Source organism: Hemicordylus capensis, chromosome 1 (genome assembly GCF_027244095.1).
Source record: "Hemicordylus capensis ecotype Gifberg chromosome 1, rHemCap1.1.pri, whole genome shotgun sequence".
In the NCBI taxonomy this organism is placed as follows: domain Eukaryota; kingdom Metazoa; phylum Chordata; class Lepidosauria; order Squamata; family Cordylidae; genus Hemicordylus; species Hemicordylus capensis.
Window position 1 is genome coordinate 279191459 of NC_069657.1, and position 18541 is coordinate 279209999.

The 18541-nt window shown below is 43.2% G+C and overlaps 1 protein-coding gene and 1 long non-coding RNA gene across 4 annotated transcripts in view; one reads left to right on the plus strand and one right to left on the minus strand.

Moving 5' to 3' along the window:
• Positions 1-212: 212 nt before the first annotated feature.
• TRIB2 (tribbles pseudokinase 2) overlaps positions 213-18541 on the minus strand; it is a 31876-nt gene continuing 13547 nt past the window's right edge. For all 3 annotated transcript variants that reach the window (XM_053285597.1, XM_053285596.1, XM_053285595.1), the window contains one exon: positions 213-2727. In XM_053285597.1, coding sequence (XP_053141572.1) covers positions 2259-2727 — 469 coding nt within the window. In that variant the 3' untranslated portion in view covers positions 213-2258. The remainder of the gene's footprint in view (positions 2728-18541) is intronic.
• LOC128340474 (uncharacterized) lies at positions 7443-10030 on the plus strand. Its single transcript, XR_008313736.1, has 3 exons — positions 7443-7585; positions 8741-9071; positions 9668-10030. It is a non-coding gene; the product is annotated as an uncharacterized LOC128340474 (long non-coding RNA).

Here is an 18541-nt window from a genome sequence, read left to right on the forward strand (position 1 = left end):
AACAAAGATGCTCTGTAGCCACCATCTCCTTCTATTCATGTTGTGATCATGGAAAGGCCCCTTGCATGAGTGCAGCCCTTCTTCTGTGAATGGGGGGAGCTTGAGGTCACAGAGGCCTTCTATACAAGAGATCAGGATACTATCCACTGTAAACAAAGTACAATGTTATTGCAGCAATTAGGAACAATTTTAAAAAGCCTTCACAAACTGAATTTAGTTAAATATGCACAATTTTGTTTATTGAAGAGATTAGGACAAAAACATTAAACCAAATACAAGACAAAGCACCAGAGGCAATAAAATCCCACCATGCACATCACCAATCTTTCCTCCTACAAGTTTATAAAATAAACATTAAAAAAATGAAGTCCCTCAACACAGCACCATCTTCAGAGTGTAAAAACATTACTCCTTTATATTCTCAGATACCAAAATAGAACCAAGGCAGGTCAGCTGCAGCTTTGTCTCTTGATAAGGAACTGTGAACCATCATCTTGAGAGTGGGATCGAAACCTTCCTGCAGGGCAGGCAAATAGCATCCATACGTCAAATGCCAAGTAGCTGTACGCACATGCCACATACTATAATTAAGCACAAAATTCAAGTAACATTTACATACTACAGAGTCCACATGTACCTACCCAAAAAACAAGACCACTTCACAAAAACGCATACAGGCAGTAACATCAGAACAACTGAGGTACTGGAAACACAAATATTTATGCCAAGAGAGTTGTTTGTTTTGTTTTCCCCCAATATCATACAGCAATATAAAAGCAGTAATAAAAATCATTTGCCAGTCTAAGTCAAAATGAAAGCTCTCTAAGGAAGGTGGAGGAGGTGGTGGTGGTGGTGGGGAGCTAAAATAATAATCATCATAATAAAAGTATGTCATTCAGGGACAGGAATACCTGAAGAGAAAAATAAAAGTGTTAACTACAACATGTAACATGTCACCCCAAGTCAACCCGTAATTGAAGTACTGGCTTAATTCATCACAACTGTGACAGTTTCATCAATAAATAAGTCTTGACAATACAAAAAGGTGCATATTACTGTGTACTTTGAGACAGATTTGTATCCTAAGTAATGTTCAGCTTATTCATACCCTTTTATAGTATATCCAAGGCAGATCCAACAAGAATATTAGAACAGCATTCTTTAAAAAAAAAAAAAATTGAAAAAAACCCCAAAGACATTGCCATTCTAAGAAACTGTGGTGATGGGGAAGGGCAGGAGGGAGGGAAAATGCCACATTTTTTCTTCAATAATAAAGAGTTCCCCTGTTCATATTCACAACAGCCAGAGGAAAAAGTGGATACAGGATTAGGTCCCTTTTCCTTTTTAAAAGGATTCCACAGGGAGATTCTCACCCAATGCAGTCAGATTTATGTTCAGTATGGTAAAGTGGAAGCCAGCATTTTAACCCCCACTTTAAAAGAAAAAAACCTAAAAAAGAATTATCTTGCCATTAAAGTATTCAATCACAGCTGGAAGTCTAATGTCTAGCTGCTGCCTTCAACAAAACCATTTGACCAAAAACTAGAACAGCTTGGTAAGGGACAGTCCCTTCCCTCTTAAGGGAACAAAACATTTCAAATCTCATTTCTCTTAACAAGAATTAAAGTAGTTTATTTAGAAGAACTGTTAATGCAAAACGTTAGCCTTCACGAAACATGAACTAAAACTTGGTTTAGCACCCTCTCATGTCTTCCTTTGTGCGCTTCCCTCCCTCCCGAAAAGAAATCTCACTGAAGCTATTAAACATCGGATTTTAAAAAGTGATACGGGGGGGGGGAATCAAATAGCTAATTGTACCTTCCCTGAATAATGGCTGAAGTTAAATATCTAACAGTGCGATGCCAAGATGCAAGTTGAGGCAAAAGTTTCTGTTCACTGGGAACCATAAGTATTTTAATGAAACTGAATCAGGAGTGGATTAGTGGCTGCACTGGAACATGGGTGTGCAGTGTCCTTGGCTCCATAAAGATGAGAAGCTACAGTTGCTCCATGCTGCCACCTCCTTCTATGTCAATCTAACTTGATAGCAGTAATTCCATCCACCTAATCATCATCTCCACCATGCTACATCTGTTGTGTTAGCTCATTTCTTGGACATTCCTTCTCCAAAGAGAACTCTGGGTTGTCTTTTTGCTATCAAACCAGGCTGAGACACAGATAATTCTGCATGATCAGGAAGAACTCCCTTCATGTTGTCCTTTCTGGACCATGCACCTTCTGGCCAGTAGTTCTAATGTTCAGTTAAAGAACGGATCCGAGTCCTCTTCCATATTGACATCAGGCACCAGCTGATCTGTTACTTCCTTAGCACCATATCCTGAATTACACACATTAAAATCTGTAGAAAACCAAGGATGGTCCAGAATTTCCTGCGAAGTCAGCCTTTCTGAGGGCTCCCGGCGCAGGATGCTACGTATAAGGCATTTTGCCTTGGGGGATAAAGTCTCTGGAATGCTGAACTGCCCGCGGCGGATCTTGCTGAAGAGAGAACTAGGCTCAATGTCATGAAAAGGATAGCGTCCAACTAGCATTGTGTAAAGCATGACACCTAGACTCCACACGTCCGCTGCCTTGCCAGAGTAGCTGCCATTTGTGTTCAAGATCTCTGGGCTCACGTAGGCTGGGCATCCATGCTTATCAGAAAGAGAGTCGTCATTTCCCCGTAGAATGTAAGCATCTTCAAGGCTCTCCAATTTCACTCGAGTCCTGTAGGGCAAGAAGAAAGCAGCAACTATTAGACTCATTGCCAAATAACCATATAGTTGCCAAATTGGGGTAAGCCACAGACATGCAAAAAAGTCCTTTTGAGTTCTTGTTCCATTCGAGAGGCAACAGCCCTGTTCAGTTGTTCTCCAACTTGGTACAATTAGGATGTGGGTGGAGCTGTCAGCTCTCTATTCACACAGGGCCGCAGAACACTCTGAAGCAGTGAGAATCTCTCACCACATTCCAAGAAAAGTGATCTGAACCTTCCCCTCCCCATACCCCAAGTTCAAGAGGGCTTGGGAGAGATCATTCTCTACTTCACATTGGTTTGGAGAATGGTCAGAAGATGGTCAAACCCACTGCTTCTGATCATCTTCAAAGTTCAGCACAAAATAAAAGAACCCTTCTCACTCCAGTTCTCTGCAGTGCAAGGGGAAGGAAAGTCTCACATTGCCCTCATCCACAACTGCAGTTAAGAGGAACATTCCTGGTTAACAACTCTTCCCCCCCACCCACCCATTTAAAGACACATGATAGGAAGCAGGCCAGAGATGCACGAAACAATAAGCAGAGAATCAGCTAAGGTGTCTGACAAATGCCAGAAGCTGGCTAGTCAAAGGCACACTCAGAGAATAGGATGTGTATCTGCCATTTCAGAAGTCACCTTTTCATATGCCGAGGTCACTTTCTGACACAGACACAGGTTGAGAAAAGATACACAACAGAATATTTGGCAGCAGCTGGCAACCTTCAGCAGCAACTAGCAACAGAACCAAGCCACAGATGCACAATAGATGTACAAGATATTTTTTAATGTGAACATAAACAATTATTATATCAATAGATTGTGAGACCATCACTGGGGATCATGCTCCTGTCAGGCCACCATTTACTATATCTTTTAATCTGGTGGTACCTCATCAGCATAAAATGAGTGATGGATAGGGGGCTCATCCTTGACAAGTCTTGCTTCTTCCACATGCCTCCAAAACTCAGTATGTCAGGCACAATAAAGGAGGCCCTCTTTATTTGTGAAGGTTCTGTTCTTCCAATTTCCACGGATAACAAAGCCGGGAATAAAGAGACCTTAAACCTGGGTGGGGGGGTGTCCCCGGCAAGGGCGGGAGGGTGAGGTTCCGAAACACACTGAAGTGTGCTGAAAAATCACAAGAAAAAGTGGGGGGAGGAGGAGCATAAATAAACACAGTACCTTACTCTCTCTCCAGCAATGCCTCCAACACTTCCAAGTCCTCAGAACTTAGTAGTTGGGTGTTGTTGTTTTTTAGAGTTTCTGTTCATTTGGTTTGCAGAAAAGAGCCACTAAATGGCTCAGCGCTACAAAATGGTGGCAGGAAATGACACCAGAAGTCATTTCCTACCACTCAAGAACCGCAGATAGGTGAAAATAACCCTATTCTCGCCCTGTGAATAAAGAAACTGGATCACTGTGACCCAACTGCAGATACATGAAACCATGGGTGCCAAGACCATGGATAATGAGGGTCACCTGTATTCTTTCCCAAGCTGGGTTTTAGGGTTGGGGTAGGACTACTGAGGCAAGTCAAAATTTGCAGATCCCCAACAATCACACAGGTTTTAGGAAAGGTAAACTACATCCAGCTGGATTTCTTGCAGCTCTATGGGTTGTGCCTAGTCCAAGTTCATAAGAGGGACCAGAAGGGAATGGATATGAGAAGGATGAAAATAAGTTCAAATTCCTAGGCAGACATTTGTGTTTTGTTTAAAGTATTTGAGCAAACACTTGAGATTTTCTTCAGTCCTCAACAACTATTTTGAAGGGTCCTACCAATGTTCTTTTCAAAAGATGGATACTGAAACTAATTACTTGAATCAAGGTAACACACAGATTTACAGAAGGTAAGCCAATTTTTTTAATTACACCTACACTATCTTTATTTGAAAGAAGGGCACAAGGTTCATGACAATCAAATGTTACACTTCAAAGATCAAAGTAACCTACAAATCGAACTCAAAACAAGTCTCTCCTTCAGTACCCTGGGGTGGGAAAGGAGGAAACCCCAGCATCTGCATTTTATGATATCCTCCAACATCCCTTACACCCAGTCTTTAAGTTCAAGAAATTTATTTAGAAACCAATACAAATTATATTCAGGTGTCACCTTTCCAGCTAAGTGAGATCCCCAAAGCAAAACATTTTAAAACTATTAAAAGATCAAACAAGAACAAAGACAAGCAAAATCCTTCTGCTTCTCTTCCTTGCAGATGTTCTACAATAAAGAACGGAACCCAAAAGAGAAGCCATCAACTTTTTTCCAAGGAGGGAGTTGCAAAGTATTGATGTCACTAATGAGAAGACTATCTCTTGTAATCATCTCCTCTACAGTCCAAGGCGCAACTGTAATGTTGAAGATAATCTGAGCAACTGAATGAGTTTGTATAGGAAAGGGTGATCCTTAAGATATATCTTTTGAGACTAATTAGGGCTATAAAGATCAAGATTGGAACTTTAAATTTGGCCTGGAAGCCAAAAAGCTGCCGGTGAAGTTGTCAGGACACCAGAATGATGCATGCTATGCAGCCAGCACCACTTTAAAAAGGTCACCGTCACATTCTGGACCAATTGCAGGTTCTGAAAGCAGTATCACATGGAGAGCACTGCAGTGATATAACCTTGAAGTTACCAAAGCATGAAAGGAAGTGAACAGATCCGTCTTGACCAGGAGAGAACACAACTGGCATACTAACCTGAGCTAATAAAAAGCTCTCCTGGCCACTTCAGCCACCTGGACATTCAGGACAAAGGCAAAGTCCAGAAGCACTTCCAAGCTGTGAACCTAATTCTTAAGAAGAAGTTTGATCACATCCAGAACAGTTCAGACACCATGATCATCTAATCCACCAATTATAACATCTAAATCTTGTTTAGACACCTTCAAAAAGAATCAGATGTTCCCCTGGTGGTCATCCATGAGGGACAATGACCCAGTCTGCATCACACAGACTGAAATCTTTGGAGGCTCTTATTGCCAGTGCCAACCAGTTACAAATAGCTCCAAGGCATACAAATCACAGGTACACCCAGTAACTTCAGTTCACAGCCACTCATTAGAACTTTCTAACTTGTGCAACAGTGGATTAGACATAGAGATCATCCACAAAATAAAAAACCACCTTCTACCCAGATTTGGGAGCCGTGTGTACTCTCACATTTTGGTTATGTGGAAACAAGGTAAGAGGAAAAGCCACCCAGGTTTTCCTCCTGTCTTGCTTCCACACAACCGAAAATTGGGAGTACACACAGCTCCCCAATCTGGGTAGAATGGAGTTTTTGATTGCATGAATGACCTCAAAGACTTGCCTTGGAAGTCAATTAGTCTTATAGGCCTAAGTATACAAGGGATTCAGTGCTACTTAAGTCCAGCTAACTGGGTAAAGAGACAACTTTCAAAGTGGCAGTTCTCTTTATGATTAGCAGGGGAAGAGCAACTGTTCCTATCTAATCTCAGCACAGCATCCCTCCAGTGGTTATTGCTGGTGTCTACCTTGTGCTTCTTTGAAACGGTGAGCCCTTTGAGACAGGAAATCATCATCTTATTCTTTTTCTATGTAAACCACTTTGAGAACTTTTCATTAGAAATAATAATATACTTATTAGGAGAGATTATTGGGCCCTCTGCAATGTTCTAAAGGTTTTGGTGGGCTCTCTGCAATGTCCTGGGTCCCGAAGGTTTTGGTAGGGTCCAGTTTCAGGTAGAATTTGGACAGAGTTCAGAAAATGCTGCTGAAATCCAATCCAAGCCGAGGGTGTTCGATTTTATTCATGAAATTTCTCTGCCCATACCTAGTTGTATCCACATAATACTGCTATTACATTTAAGCAGGCCCAACAGTATACTAAGTGCTGCATCTAGTACACAGGTAACTTGAAAAATCCAATTTCAGCAGCATTACAGAACCAAAAGAAAGAAGAGTTCTGTGTGCTTAGCAGCAATAAGAAAAACAACATGGGATTTATTTTATTACACAGAAGCCTGCTCTTTAAGACCTCCAGCCACACATCAAACCTTCCTAACTTCAAGAGACATTTATTAGCAAAGGTGAAAGTCCTTTTGGCAGATAGCCTTGAATAAGGAGGTCATAAATACGCAGTTCACAGTAACAGGTTCTTACCTCACAGTATAGAAGGTAGCAGCACTTCTCCTACTGTTGAGGTCTCCCCAGATTAATGGAGAGGCAGAGCAGGCATTTGCCTATGGCAGCAAAATTTGATTGGCAAATTTTATGGCTCCTCAAATTTTGCCACCCATCTCTGGGGGCAACGGCAGCTGCAGTGAGGGTGGGGTGGGAGTGAGGAGAAAGTCCCCTTTTACTGCAGCAGCAGCTACAGGAAGGGGGGGGGGCGAGGGAAAGTTTCCCCTTTTGCCCTCTAAAGAATGCCACTGCTGGTGGCGGGATGGGGCACGGCGGCAGCTGCAGGGAAGGAGGGGGGACAAGGAGGGGAGAGTTCCCCCACTTACCTCTGAAAACGCCGCTGTGTGGCAGGATGGAGAGGTGGCGAGCTCCTTCCAGCTCCCCTCCTCCCAAGTGACTGCATGTGGAGGAAGGCAGACAATGGGCTGCACAGCTGAGAGGCCCGTGCAGTCACTTGGGAGGAGGGAAGCTGAAAGGAGTTCCCCGCCCCCCCTCCCACTACTGCGCAGCGGTGTTTTCAGAGGTTAAAGGGGGAACTCTCCCTCCTCGCCCCCCCCATCCCTGAAGCAGCCACCGTCATGCCCAATCCCACCGGCAGCAGCGGAGTTCTTTAGAGGGTAAAATGGGAAACTTCCCCTCGCCTGCTGCTACTGCCACCATGTAGTGGTGTCGTCGTTGTTTTAAGGTAAAAGGGCGGCTAAAGCCTTTTTGCCTATGGGCAGCAAAAAGCTTAATCCGCCCCTGGGTCTCCCCTCAGTGCACATGCAGAGGAAGTTCTTGTCACAGACTGATCAATTCCTCTGCATCCTAAGGCCTGTCCATACTCCTGTGGGGGTACTAAAAACCACAAATGGCAGTTTGCCTCAGTTGTGGGCTTAGCATGGCAAACAGATTTTAATGATTGTACGTTTCTTCCTTATGGACTGGTCTTTTATATCACAAGAAAGCAGAGAGAAACTGACTGGTGTATCACTGATGAGATAGTGTTAAGTATGGAGAATATGTGCAAAAAAGCAAATTCTGAGGGATATTGCCACACACCTCCAAAAAAGGCCTAGTGCCTATCTCCCTCCCATGTGGCATGCCCTCATCTAATCTTGGGGGGGGGGGGGAGTCTGAACTCCCCCTGCCACCCCCCACAATTAAAAGATGTACATGTTCGCCTTCCTCTTCCAAGCATTAAATTATCATTCAAACTGGCCCTAGGAGGTATGTTAAAACAGGAATATGCAGCTATAAGCTATTCCTGTGCACAGTCCCAAGCCATTAAACTGCTGTCAGTTATTGCTTACCTAGGGACAACCAACACAGGATAGATACGAATATGATGAATAGTTATATACCACTTTTCAACAAGAGTTTCCAAAGCGGTTTACATAGATATAAATAAAATTAATCTAGCTCTTGAATCTTATTTCACCTTATAAAATTTCAATTCAAGTGCAGTTACGGTTCTACTTGTAAGGAAAGGAGGAATGAATCTCTACCTTTTCTTTTTTTTTACAGTAGAATTAGTGTGATATTTCACATGCATTATGTGAAGGATACTGATTATTGTTTGCCTACAGGATCTCAGGAAGTACATTCATTCCTCAGTACACTCAAATTATGGATTCCATAACATTTAGTGCATATATTCAGTACCGGTTAATCCCCTTCTGCTAGGTGATGTCAATCTTATCACAGAAGATACCATCCACAAGAGGGTTGGGTTAATTGCCTAGCATCTCCCAAGAATACAAGAGCTCACCAAAGTTAGTCAACCTAACCTTAAGTTAAGAGTTAACTTTAAAGTAGATCTTTTAGGGGGTTTGAAATAATTCTGTGTCTCTATTGGCAGTTTATAGAAGAAAAATCAAATCACACCATTACCGAGATCGCCGCCATTACCCCTCTCTGGGGAGCAATTGGGGCCAAAGCTCCCTTCGTTGCTTCGCACGCCGGGGCCGTAGCTCCCTTGGCCAAAGCCTGCCCACTCCGCGGTTCAAGGGCTGGGGCATCCGACAAAGGACCCTCTGAGAGGGAGCCTTTCAGCATGTCTCCCGTATGCGAGAGTTCCATCACTCCTTAAAGACCCTCCGTCCGTCACGTGAAGAAGGAAAGGAGCGGTGAGAGAGATAGGGGCCGGAGGGAAGTCAAGGACAAAAAGAACGATAGGAGACCAACGAAAGGTACGAAAATAAATGAGGCCAGGAAACGGAGCAATAGGAAATCAACGAAAAACCAATCAGCAAGACTAATTGTCGTGGTAGAGAGGAGAGGCGGGGCGGGGGCGGGAAGGGCAGATGAGACAAAATAAAATTCGAAGGTAACACTACCGAAAGATCGCCGAGAAAAGCAATTCCTTTCCCCCCCTTGCACACAGAGAATTTAGAAGAAAGAGTAAAGATCAGATCTCACATGCACAACTGTTCACGGAGCTAGACAGGACCAGAACTGGGTCAAACTGGGAGGTGCTGAGGGGATAGAGCGTGTGCTTGAATTTGATTGGCCCTGTCTCGGAGCATGTGGAACCTGACAACCCATCGTGTGACAGATGCCCTCCCCATATCCTGGAAAAATCAAATCACACCTACCACTTTGCCTAAACACTTATTTACCTGTGATATTATTGCCAAAGAGAAAAGACCAGACACGTTTCCGAGAGCATGGTGCTGTCTGTCCAAGCTTTGGCTTACTTTCGGGAAGATTTCTGAATTCCCTATGCCTCGATATTCTTCTGGGTGTGTGTTTGATTGGTTTTTATTTATTTATTTTTGGTTCTTAGACATAATTCTGACATTGTGGACAGAGACACCCTCAACTCTTCTTCTCCTGCCAGGGATATTGGATGTTTAACATACTTCAGATTTTCTGAATAGAAGTTTGTTCCTCTGCAGTATTCCTGCCTCCTCCTACAAAACAGACTGGAATACCAAACCTGGCTTCATTTTCTTAATTAAAGTAATTAATTAAAGCCTCTACTGTACTGAAGAATCAAGGACATACATTCACAGGAAAGCAGATTTTGTTTAAACCAGACCATTGAACAACAGCTGGCCTTTATCTGCTTGTTCCACCATAATCTCCGACAGGATAAAGCAAACAAGCAGCAGACACGTTTTTATCCTGCTGAATGGATTAAGCCAGAGCAAATGCACACACATGATCAATGCCTGTATAGCTTTCACATATACACATCATGTTGTATAGAATTTTTCAACTTAAGTATCATTAAAAAAAAAAAATCAAGAAGCCCTCCTAAAATTGGCCTAGCATCACTTACAGACAGACTGGAAGACCCAGAGAGCAAGGAATCAAAATGTTTCTCTCATTATTAAGAAGAGCATCCAAACAACAAGCCCTGTGCATTCAGGCTGGTTTTGTACCATAACACCTGATGCAAAGAGACAGTGTTTGTGCCATGCACAAATTCAAAGGCCTACACTCAGACTGGGATTTTCCCCAGCATTATCTGAAGATGCCAAGGATTAAATCTGGGATCTTCTGTATGTGAAGCACAGTCAAGCTGCTTCAATACCCAGCAGAAGACATGTACCGTACTAAGGTACTCTGTGCAGCAAGAATTCATTATGCCTCTAAACAGTAGTTTCAGGGGAACAATGGCAGGAGAGGGAATATGCCTTCATTTCCTGCTTGTGGGCTTCCTAGAAGCATAAGAACATAAGAACAGCCCTGTTGGATCAGGCCCATGGCCCATCTAGTCCAGCATCCTGTTTCACACAGTGGCCCACCAGATGCCGCTGGAAGCCTACAGGCAGGAGTTGAGGACATGCCCTCTCTCCTGCTGTGACTCTCCATTAGCCACTTGGAAAGATGCAGTTGGCTACTGTGGGAGAAAGGATGCCTGACTGGATAAGCCTTGGCCTGATCCAGCAGGTGGGTCTTGCATCAGAGGGCTCAAAGGGGAGCAACCTCTGTCGCTTACAGAAAGATGTCCCCTGCCTATCCGAGTTCTCTGCAAAGCGCAGAGAACATGGGCAAGGACGTCTGCTGCAAACTTTGTACTAGATGCCCTGGATATAGAGTTGCCATGCCCCCTGAAATTCCAGGTTTCATGCAAATTTTAAGCATCTCACCCAGATTTGCTTGGATTTCAGCTTTTTTTTTTTTTTAAGGCTAAGGTCTAGCCCTTGTAGAAGCAGAGTTATGGAGCAAAACATGCAGTCACTATTCCGCTCAAAAATTATTTTCAAGCCAATTTACATAATTTGCAAATTAGGCACTGGGATTTGGAAAGCCAGAATATGGCAACCCTACCAGCGTAGGAAGCAGGGCAGGTAGCAACTGACAGAGACCATTTATGTTTACCACATAACGCTTGACTCTGCCAAGCACAAAGCTAACCAGAAATCTTGCCTAATATTTCAAGCAACTAGGCCTAAACAATAAATAGAGGGTGGGGGGAGGGGTCAGGTTTTCCAGCTATGACCATAAGAATGACTGCACTAAAATTAGTCAGATAAATATGGGCTTCCAAAGCAAGATAAGAACTACTTTATAAAAAAAAACTTTATAAGCGCAAAGCCTTCTGTCCAATATAATTACAGTATATCATTTCAATTTGAAAAGCAGGGATAGAATAGGCACTTGGAAAGATGGCATTATACATCTATCAGATCACTGCTAGAACCCTGCATTAGTCTAATGCTTAAAAAAAAAGGCTTGAATCATTGCCATTTAAAAAGGGGAAGCTATTCTGCCTATGAATGCTTTCCCATTACTGGTGAATGAAACCACAGAAGTGCAATCAGAGGGCAGCAAATAGCACTCAGACGGGAAATGCGTCTTTGTCCCCATAGAAACAGCCAGGGAAGCCCATGAAAAACAATACTGTTCTGAATTTCTTATCAATATGCCATTCATTGCTTGAGTGCATTCAGACTTGGTTCTTTAGCAGTGTAACAAAACCTGATCAATTAAGCTTCTTTCAGAAGGGCCTCCAATAAGAGCTCCTGAGTTAGCATCTGTTTCTGACGAACCATTAGCATTGCCCTAGACTTTTTCCACAGTCATTTACATTAGTTCTCCCTGAAGATTTTTTTGAGGATTACATAGATTTACAATGCAGTCCTATCCTGGATTTAGAGCTGAGCAGGATACAATTGCTTCTAAAGGATTGCTCTGTGTGTGTGTGGGGGGGGGGTGTTACACCAGCACACCAAAAGCTGGCAGGATGTTAAAGGTAAAGGTGTCAACTCCTGGCAGCCAGAGCCCTGTGGTTTTCTTTGGGAGAATACAGGAGGGGTTTACCATTGCCCAATATAGGTGTTTCCCATAACCTGGGAAACATACCAGCAGGGATTTGAACCAGCAACCTCTTGCTCCCTATGCAAGTTACTTCTTATGCTGGTGTAGGGATTCTCAACCATGAGACTCCAGATGATGCTGGACTACAACTCTCATCACCCCCAGCCTCAAAGGATGATGGGAACTGTTCAACATCATTCTGAGACCCAATGTTGAGATCCCCTGTGCTAGTGGGACTCTGTGCTAAGGGGAAAACTGGTAGATCTGGCGATATGGTTAGGACGGAATGGAAGCTAGTCTGTGTTTGTTTCATTGTATATTTATATGACTACCTTCCACAAAACATGGCACTATATACCATAAAGATCAGTATACAATCAAAATTAAAGCCACAACAACAATTAATCACAGACATTTTAAACACCACCACCACAAACTCAGTGGTCCAGTATCAGCACTCCAGCCAGCACGGCTCCTCTACCCCGCTACTCAAAAGCTTTGATGAAAGGGACGGTCTTCAGCTTTTTTCCCCCTGAAGGCAGAGAATGAAGGGAGTGAACAAATCTCCAAAGACAGAGTATTCTACTAGCCAGGAACAATCAATGAGAAGGCCCCGTCTCAAGTGCACAACTGAGTTCTGCTGGAGTCACCACTCAGAGCAGGGCCCTCTCCAGTAATATGTTCACCTCATATGGTTAACAGGATCAAGTGGAAGCAGGTAGTCCTTCACATAACTAGAACCTATGCTGCTTAGGGCTTTAAAGGCAATAACCATGGCCAGAGTGTCTCCCCTTTTCTCTCAGCATCAGTACCTCCACTGGCAATGTGCATTTAATACTATTGCCCTAATTAACAGGAGTACTTCAAAGACAACAGAGATAAAATGCTGAGCCCTTGAAATGCACCCTATCAATGCTACATCGGGATTTTCACCTGTCCTCAGGCATTCTTGGCAAATAGCTTGGCTAATTCTTAGATAGCAATTCCATCCGATGGGGTCACTAGATTGCCAATTGGGAGCCACAGTGGTGCCAGTGTAGCACAAGGGGCTTGAGTTATGGGACACATCCTTGTCAATGGTTTGAAGGGAGAAGAGTGCAACTGGAAACACTCAAAATAGCGTGAGGATACTCTCTTTTAGATTGGATTTTCAGAAGGGGACTGCTCGCTTGGAGCACAGGGATTGCTCCCAATCCCGGCACTTCTGCTACTGCTAGCCTGACTTTTAACCCCAACCATTAACCAAGGTTAGAAGGTGTGAGCACACCTTGAACCCCAGGTTCAGGATTGTGTGCGCGCTCAGGCTTCACGCAGCCCCAGCACACACAGTGTCAGGTGCCTAGAGCACCTGACTCACAAGGGAATCTGCCAATGCACTGTGCTCTCACATGGTGCATTGTGGGATACCTGGAGGCCAGGACTAGCAGACAGGAGCAGTGTGAATCGTGTGTGCGCACGATAGAGGAGCTTCTTGCTTACCTGGGGTGGGGGAGTGGGGTGAGGTAGGTTCAACCCTGCCTTCCCCACCACCACCCAACTGCCCTCTTTGCCTTGTTATGGTCATGAAAATGATTTCTGATCTGGCCGGAAATTCATCCTGATCGGCAGAGTCTATATCAGGGATTCTCGAACTTGGGTCCTCAGGTGTTATTGGACTTCAACTCCCATAATCCCCAGCCTCAGTGGCCTTTGCTTGAGGATTATGGGAGTTGAAGTCCAATAACACCTGAGGACCCAAGTTTGAGAATCACTGGTCTATATGGAAATTTAAAATATACTTGGTATGCATAGAAGCAAGCAAGTGCTGTTCAAGATTCAAGGAAGAAGGTCTAAGTATATGTATAGAACATATACAAAGAGAGGAATAAGCCTGATGACATGCTGAAATCCAAAACGAAGTTTACAGGTGAAGCTCGGAAAATTAGAATATCGTGCAAAAGTCCATTAATTTCAGTAATGCAAATTAAAAGGTGAAACTGATATATGAGACAGACGCATTACATGCAAAGCGAGATAAGTCAAGCCTTAATTTGTTATAATTGTGATGATCATGGCGTACAGCTCATGAAAACCCCAAATCTCCAATCTCAGAAAATTAGATTACTACATGGAACCAAGAAGACAAGGATTGTAGAATAGAACAATATCGGACCTCTGAAAAGTATAAGCATGCATATGTATTCAATACTTGGTTTGGGCCCCTTTTGCAGCAATTACTGCCTCAATGCAGCGTGGCATGGATGCTATCAGCCTGTGACACTGATGAGGTATTATGGAAGACCAGGATGCTTCATTAGCGGCCTTCAGCTCTTCTGCATTGTTTGGTCTCATGTCTCTCATCCTTCTCTTGGCATTGCCCCATAGATTCTCTATGGGGTCAGGTCAGGCGAGTTTGCTGGCCAATCAAGCACAGTACACTGTATACTTTTCAGAGGTCCAATATTGTTCTATTCTTCAATCCTTGTCTTATTGTTTCCATGTAATATTCTAATTTTCTGAGATTGTGGATTTGGGGTTTTCATGAGCTGTACACCATGATCATCACAATTATAACAAATTAAGGCTTGACTTATCTCGCTTTGCATGTAATGCGTCTGTCTCATATATCAGTTTCACCTTTTAATTTGCATTACTGAAACTAATGGACTTTTGCACAATATTCTAATTTTCCGAGTTTCACCTGTATTAATTGAAAAAGTAGTAAGAACTTTCATACCACACCAAATGACATTGCATAACTATTTTGTTTCCTTTCATTTGACAAGTGAGGTTTACTGCCTGGAAAAGGGTGGGGGGGATCTTCCAGCACACAAACAAATGCAAAAATAATTCATAAGAGCATTAGTTTCTGGGATGAAATCCGATATCTGTTTTCACTTTCCAGAGCTAAGAAGCTTATTAAATTTGAACTTATAACTGCTCTCAGTTCCACATTAACAAGGACTACTCAACTCCACTATCTGCAATCACGGCCCTCAGCATGTGCCTGTGGCTCCTTAAGGAGGCAAGGATAAATTGTATGGCCCCAGCACAGACATAATATGGACCAAGCAAAGAAATGTGACAGAGGGGAGAAGACAGGGCAAAAGAGAAAGGAACCAGAAAGCCATTCAGGAAACACACATTGAGATTACCACTTAGTAGTCTGGTATCTGCAACACCAAACCTTAAGTAAAGGGATCTTTCAAAAACATTGCCTATATGTGTTGACGCATAACAAAGACATGAATGCTTTAGTTTGTCTTCCAAATGGAGAGCTTCTTGGAGCCGGATACACTGACTGGGCCAAGTCCATAAAACATGCTGATCCTTCTAGTCCCAACCAAGGATTAGCAGAATCAGTATAAACATAGGAAGCTGCCATATACCAAGTCAGACTATTGGTCCATCCAGCTCAGTACTGTCTATGCAGGCTGATAGTGGCTTCTCCAAGGCTGCAGGCAGGAGCCTCTCTCAGTCCTATCTTGGAGATGCTAGCGAGGGAACTTGGAACCTTCTGCAGGCAAGTGCTCTTCCCAGAGTGGCAGTGTTCACACATCAAGTCTCCCATTCAAATGCAAACCAGGGCAGACCCTGCTCAGCAAAGGGAAAGATGCATGCTTGCTACCGCAAGACCAGCATGGGTGGCACAGCTCATGACAAAATCTCCTCCATCCCTGCCTTCCTGTTCTCCATTATGGTGGGAAACCAGCCAGCCATAGTGGAGCTGCTGTCTAGACCACGAGCTTACACTGCAATCCTAAACTCATAGATTTAGGAGTTAAATTCCACTCAGCACTGGTCCACACAATGAGTCAATGCATGTCATGCATCCCTAGTGGGACTCTATCATCTCAGAGCATTGGGCAGGGCGAGGGAGAACTCAGCTCCCAAACACGAAGACAGCAAGGGGAAGGGTTCTAGTACAGTTCTCTTCTTGACATGCAACTTTTCTATACATTCTCCCTTCACACAGTTGAGGGATCATTCAGACACATGAGGACCCCCTCCCCCAATGTCTAAAAAGGTACAACTTTCTAGAAAGCTGCACTGCGCAGTTTTACTGGCCATTTAGATCAGCTTGAACATAAAATATGCTCTGAACTGCGTTGCCACTGCCAAGTACAGCAACAGAAGCTCAAAAAGCTTTATTCCAATGTGCAGAGACTCACAAGAGGTAGTCAGAGAACCATTACTTTACAAGATGTCCCAGGTATGTTAGGCTACATAAGACTATTTAAGATGCCAGGATGCCCTAGTGGCTAGAAACCCAACACTGAAGCTAGGAATTTACAATATATGTTCAATCTTGTGGCATCTGGATGGCATCTAAAAATAATGAAAGCTACAATTTAATGTTAACATCAAGGAACAAATCAGGATCAAGTGTCTGTTCAGTCACAAATTCCCTGGGTGACCTTAGGCAAGTCAATGCTAGCTTCAGTTCCTAAGCCGCAAGAACAGAGACAATAGCAACCTACCTTACAGGCTGCTGGGAGGAGGAATGACAGAAGAACTGCAAAGCATTTGGCAACTAAAAATTACCATAGAAGTTAAACAGTCTGTGTAACAACTCTTCTGGAATAAAGAGTCAATATCTCAGTCTTGGAATACATTTCAAAATGGCCCTATAAGACCTACCCTAATTCCTAGAAAGACCCCATCACTTTGCTCTTTCCCAAAGCATTGCTAAAAGGTTACTAACGCCAACCATAAATCAGCTGACTGCAATAAAGTGTGACAGGTGGATAAAGACAAAAGTAACTGCTATGAGAAATCCACCACTTGGCAACCAGGAAGAATGTAACAGCTTGCATTGCCAGTCACATTTTTGTGGACTGAGTTTCCTTTCACTGAATTTTCAAAAGAACAAAAGAGACTAATCTTAGATTTATCCAAGCAACTGCTAGAAGATACATAATGCAATACATGAATGCAGTAAGGCCACACGTGGCCCATTTATTAACCCAATTCACAGGGTACCACAGTAGCATGGACAGAACTTTCCTGTGACCCTATCGTGTATCCAAGAACCCAGTTAGGCATGGCAAATGGCATGCTCCCTTTTCATCCACTGGTTCCATTTGCATGGGAACATCGCAACATAGGAAATTGCCATATATTGAGTCAGACCATGCTCTATCTAGCTCAGTATTGTCTTCACAGACTGGCAGCAGCTTCTCCAAGGTTGCAGGCAGGAATCTCTCTCAGCCCTATCTTGGAAAAGCCAGGGAGGGAACCTGGAACCTTCTGCTCTTCCCAGAGTGGCTCCATCCCGAGGGGAATATCTTACAGTGCTCACATATACAACCAGGGTGGACCCTGCTTAGCTAAGGGGACAAGGTTTCTTATAGAGCCAGCGTGGTGTAGTGGTTAGAGTGCCGGACTAGTACCGGGGAGACCCGAGTTCAAATCCCCATAATACTAGCTGGGTGACTCTGGGCCAGTCACTTCTCTCTCAGCCTAACCTACTTCACAGGGTTGTTGTGAGGAGAAACCTAAGTATGTAGTACACTGCTCTGGGCTCCTTGGAGGAAGAGCGGGATATAAATGATGTTGTTGTTGTTATTATTATTAATAATAATAATAATAATATGAAGAAGAAGAAGAAGACGTCATGCTTGCTACCACAATACCAGCTCTCCTGGTCTTGCTCCTAGGAAGCAATCACTTCATGTAGGTCTTCCATCTAGACATGGCTAAACCACAGGTAACTAGCTCTTTTGCTATTAGAAATGTATGAATCTGCAAAAAAACCCAAAAACCCACCAAAAAAACAAACACACACCACACCAAATAAGAGACCACATCTCAAGATGCTAGGAGATCCTTTTTATTTTCTGTTAGAAGTTTGCTGTGTGTTAACTTCAATCCATTAACAAACTGCAAATTTTTAACAGAGATCTCTTGTAAGGTTACAACTCCCCCTTACTGCTGAAACGTGTTGGGCATATTGCATCTACCAGAAATAAAAGGACCTAATATATAAGGAGCATCTTGAGACGTAGTCTCTTTTTTTGCTGACATTCCAGTGGATGCTTTCAGTTTTGTTTTTTGTGGTCTAATGCATGAATCAGGCCTTAACTGGAAGCCTTGAGCTTCCAAGCTCAAGATCCCTATCACCACAACAATTTGATTTTAATGCAAATCCCAATCAAGATAACAGTTAGTGCCAGATAAACAGACATTTCAAACTTAAATAGCCTCCATGTACAGCCCTAATATTCATAAACCATACAAGCGCCACCATACATTAGCAAATGCTTTCTAAAGTACAGAATTGTACTTCTTGTTTCCTTATTTAAACACACATGGACAAGTTGCACTCATTCTCAACACCCAGCTACAGGCAAATTTCTTATATACAAGAGAGAGAGAGAGAATCAGCAGAACTGAGAATGACAAGAGACCT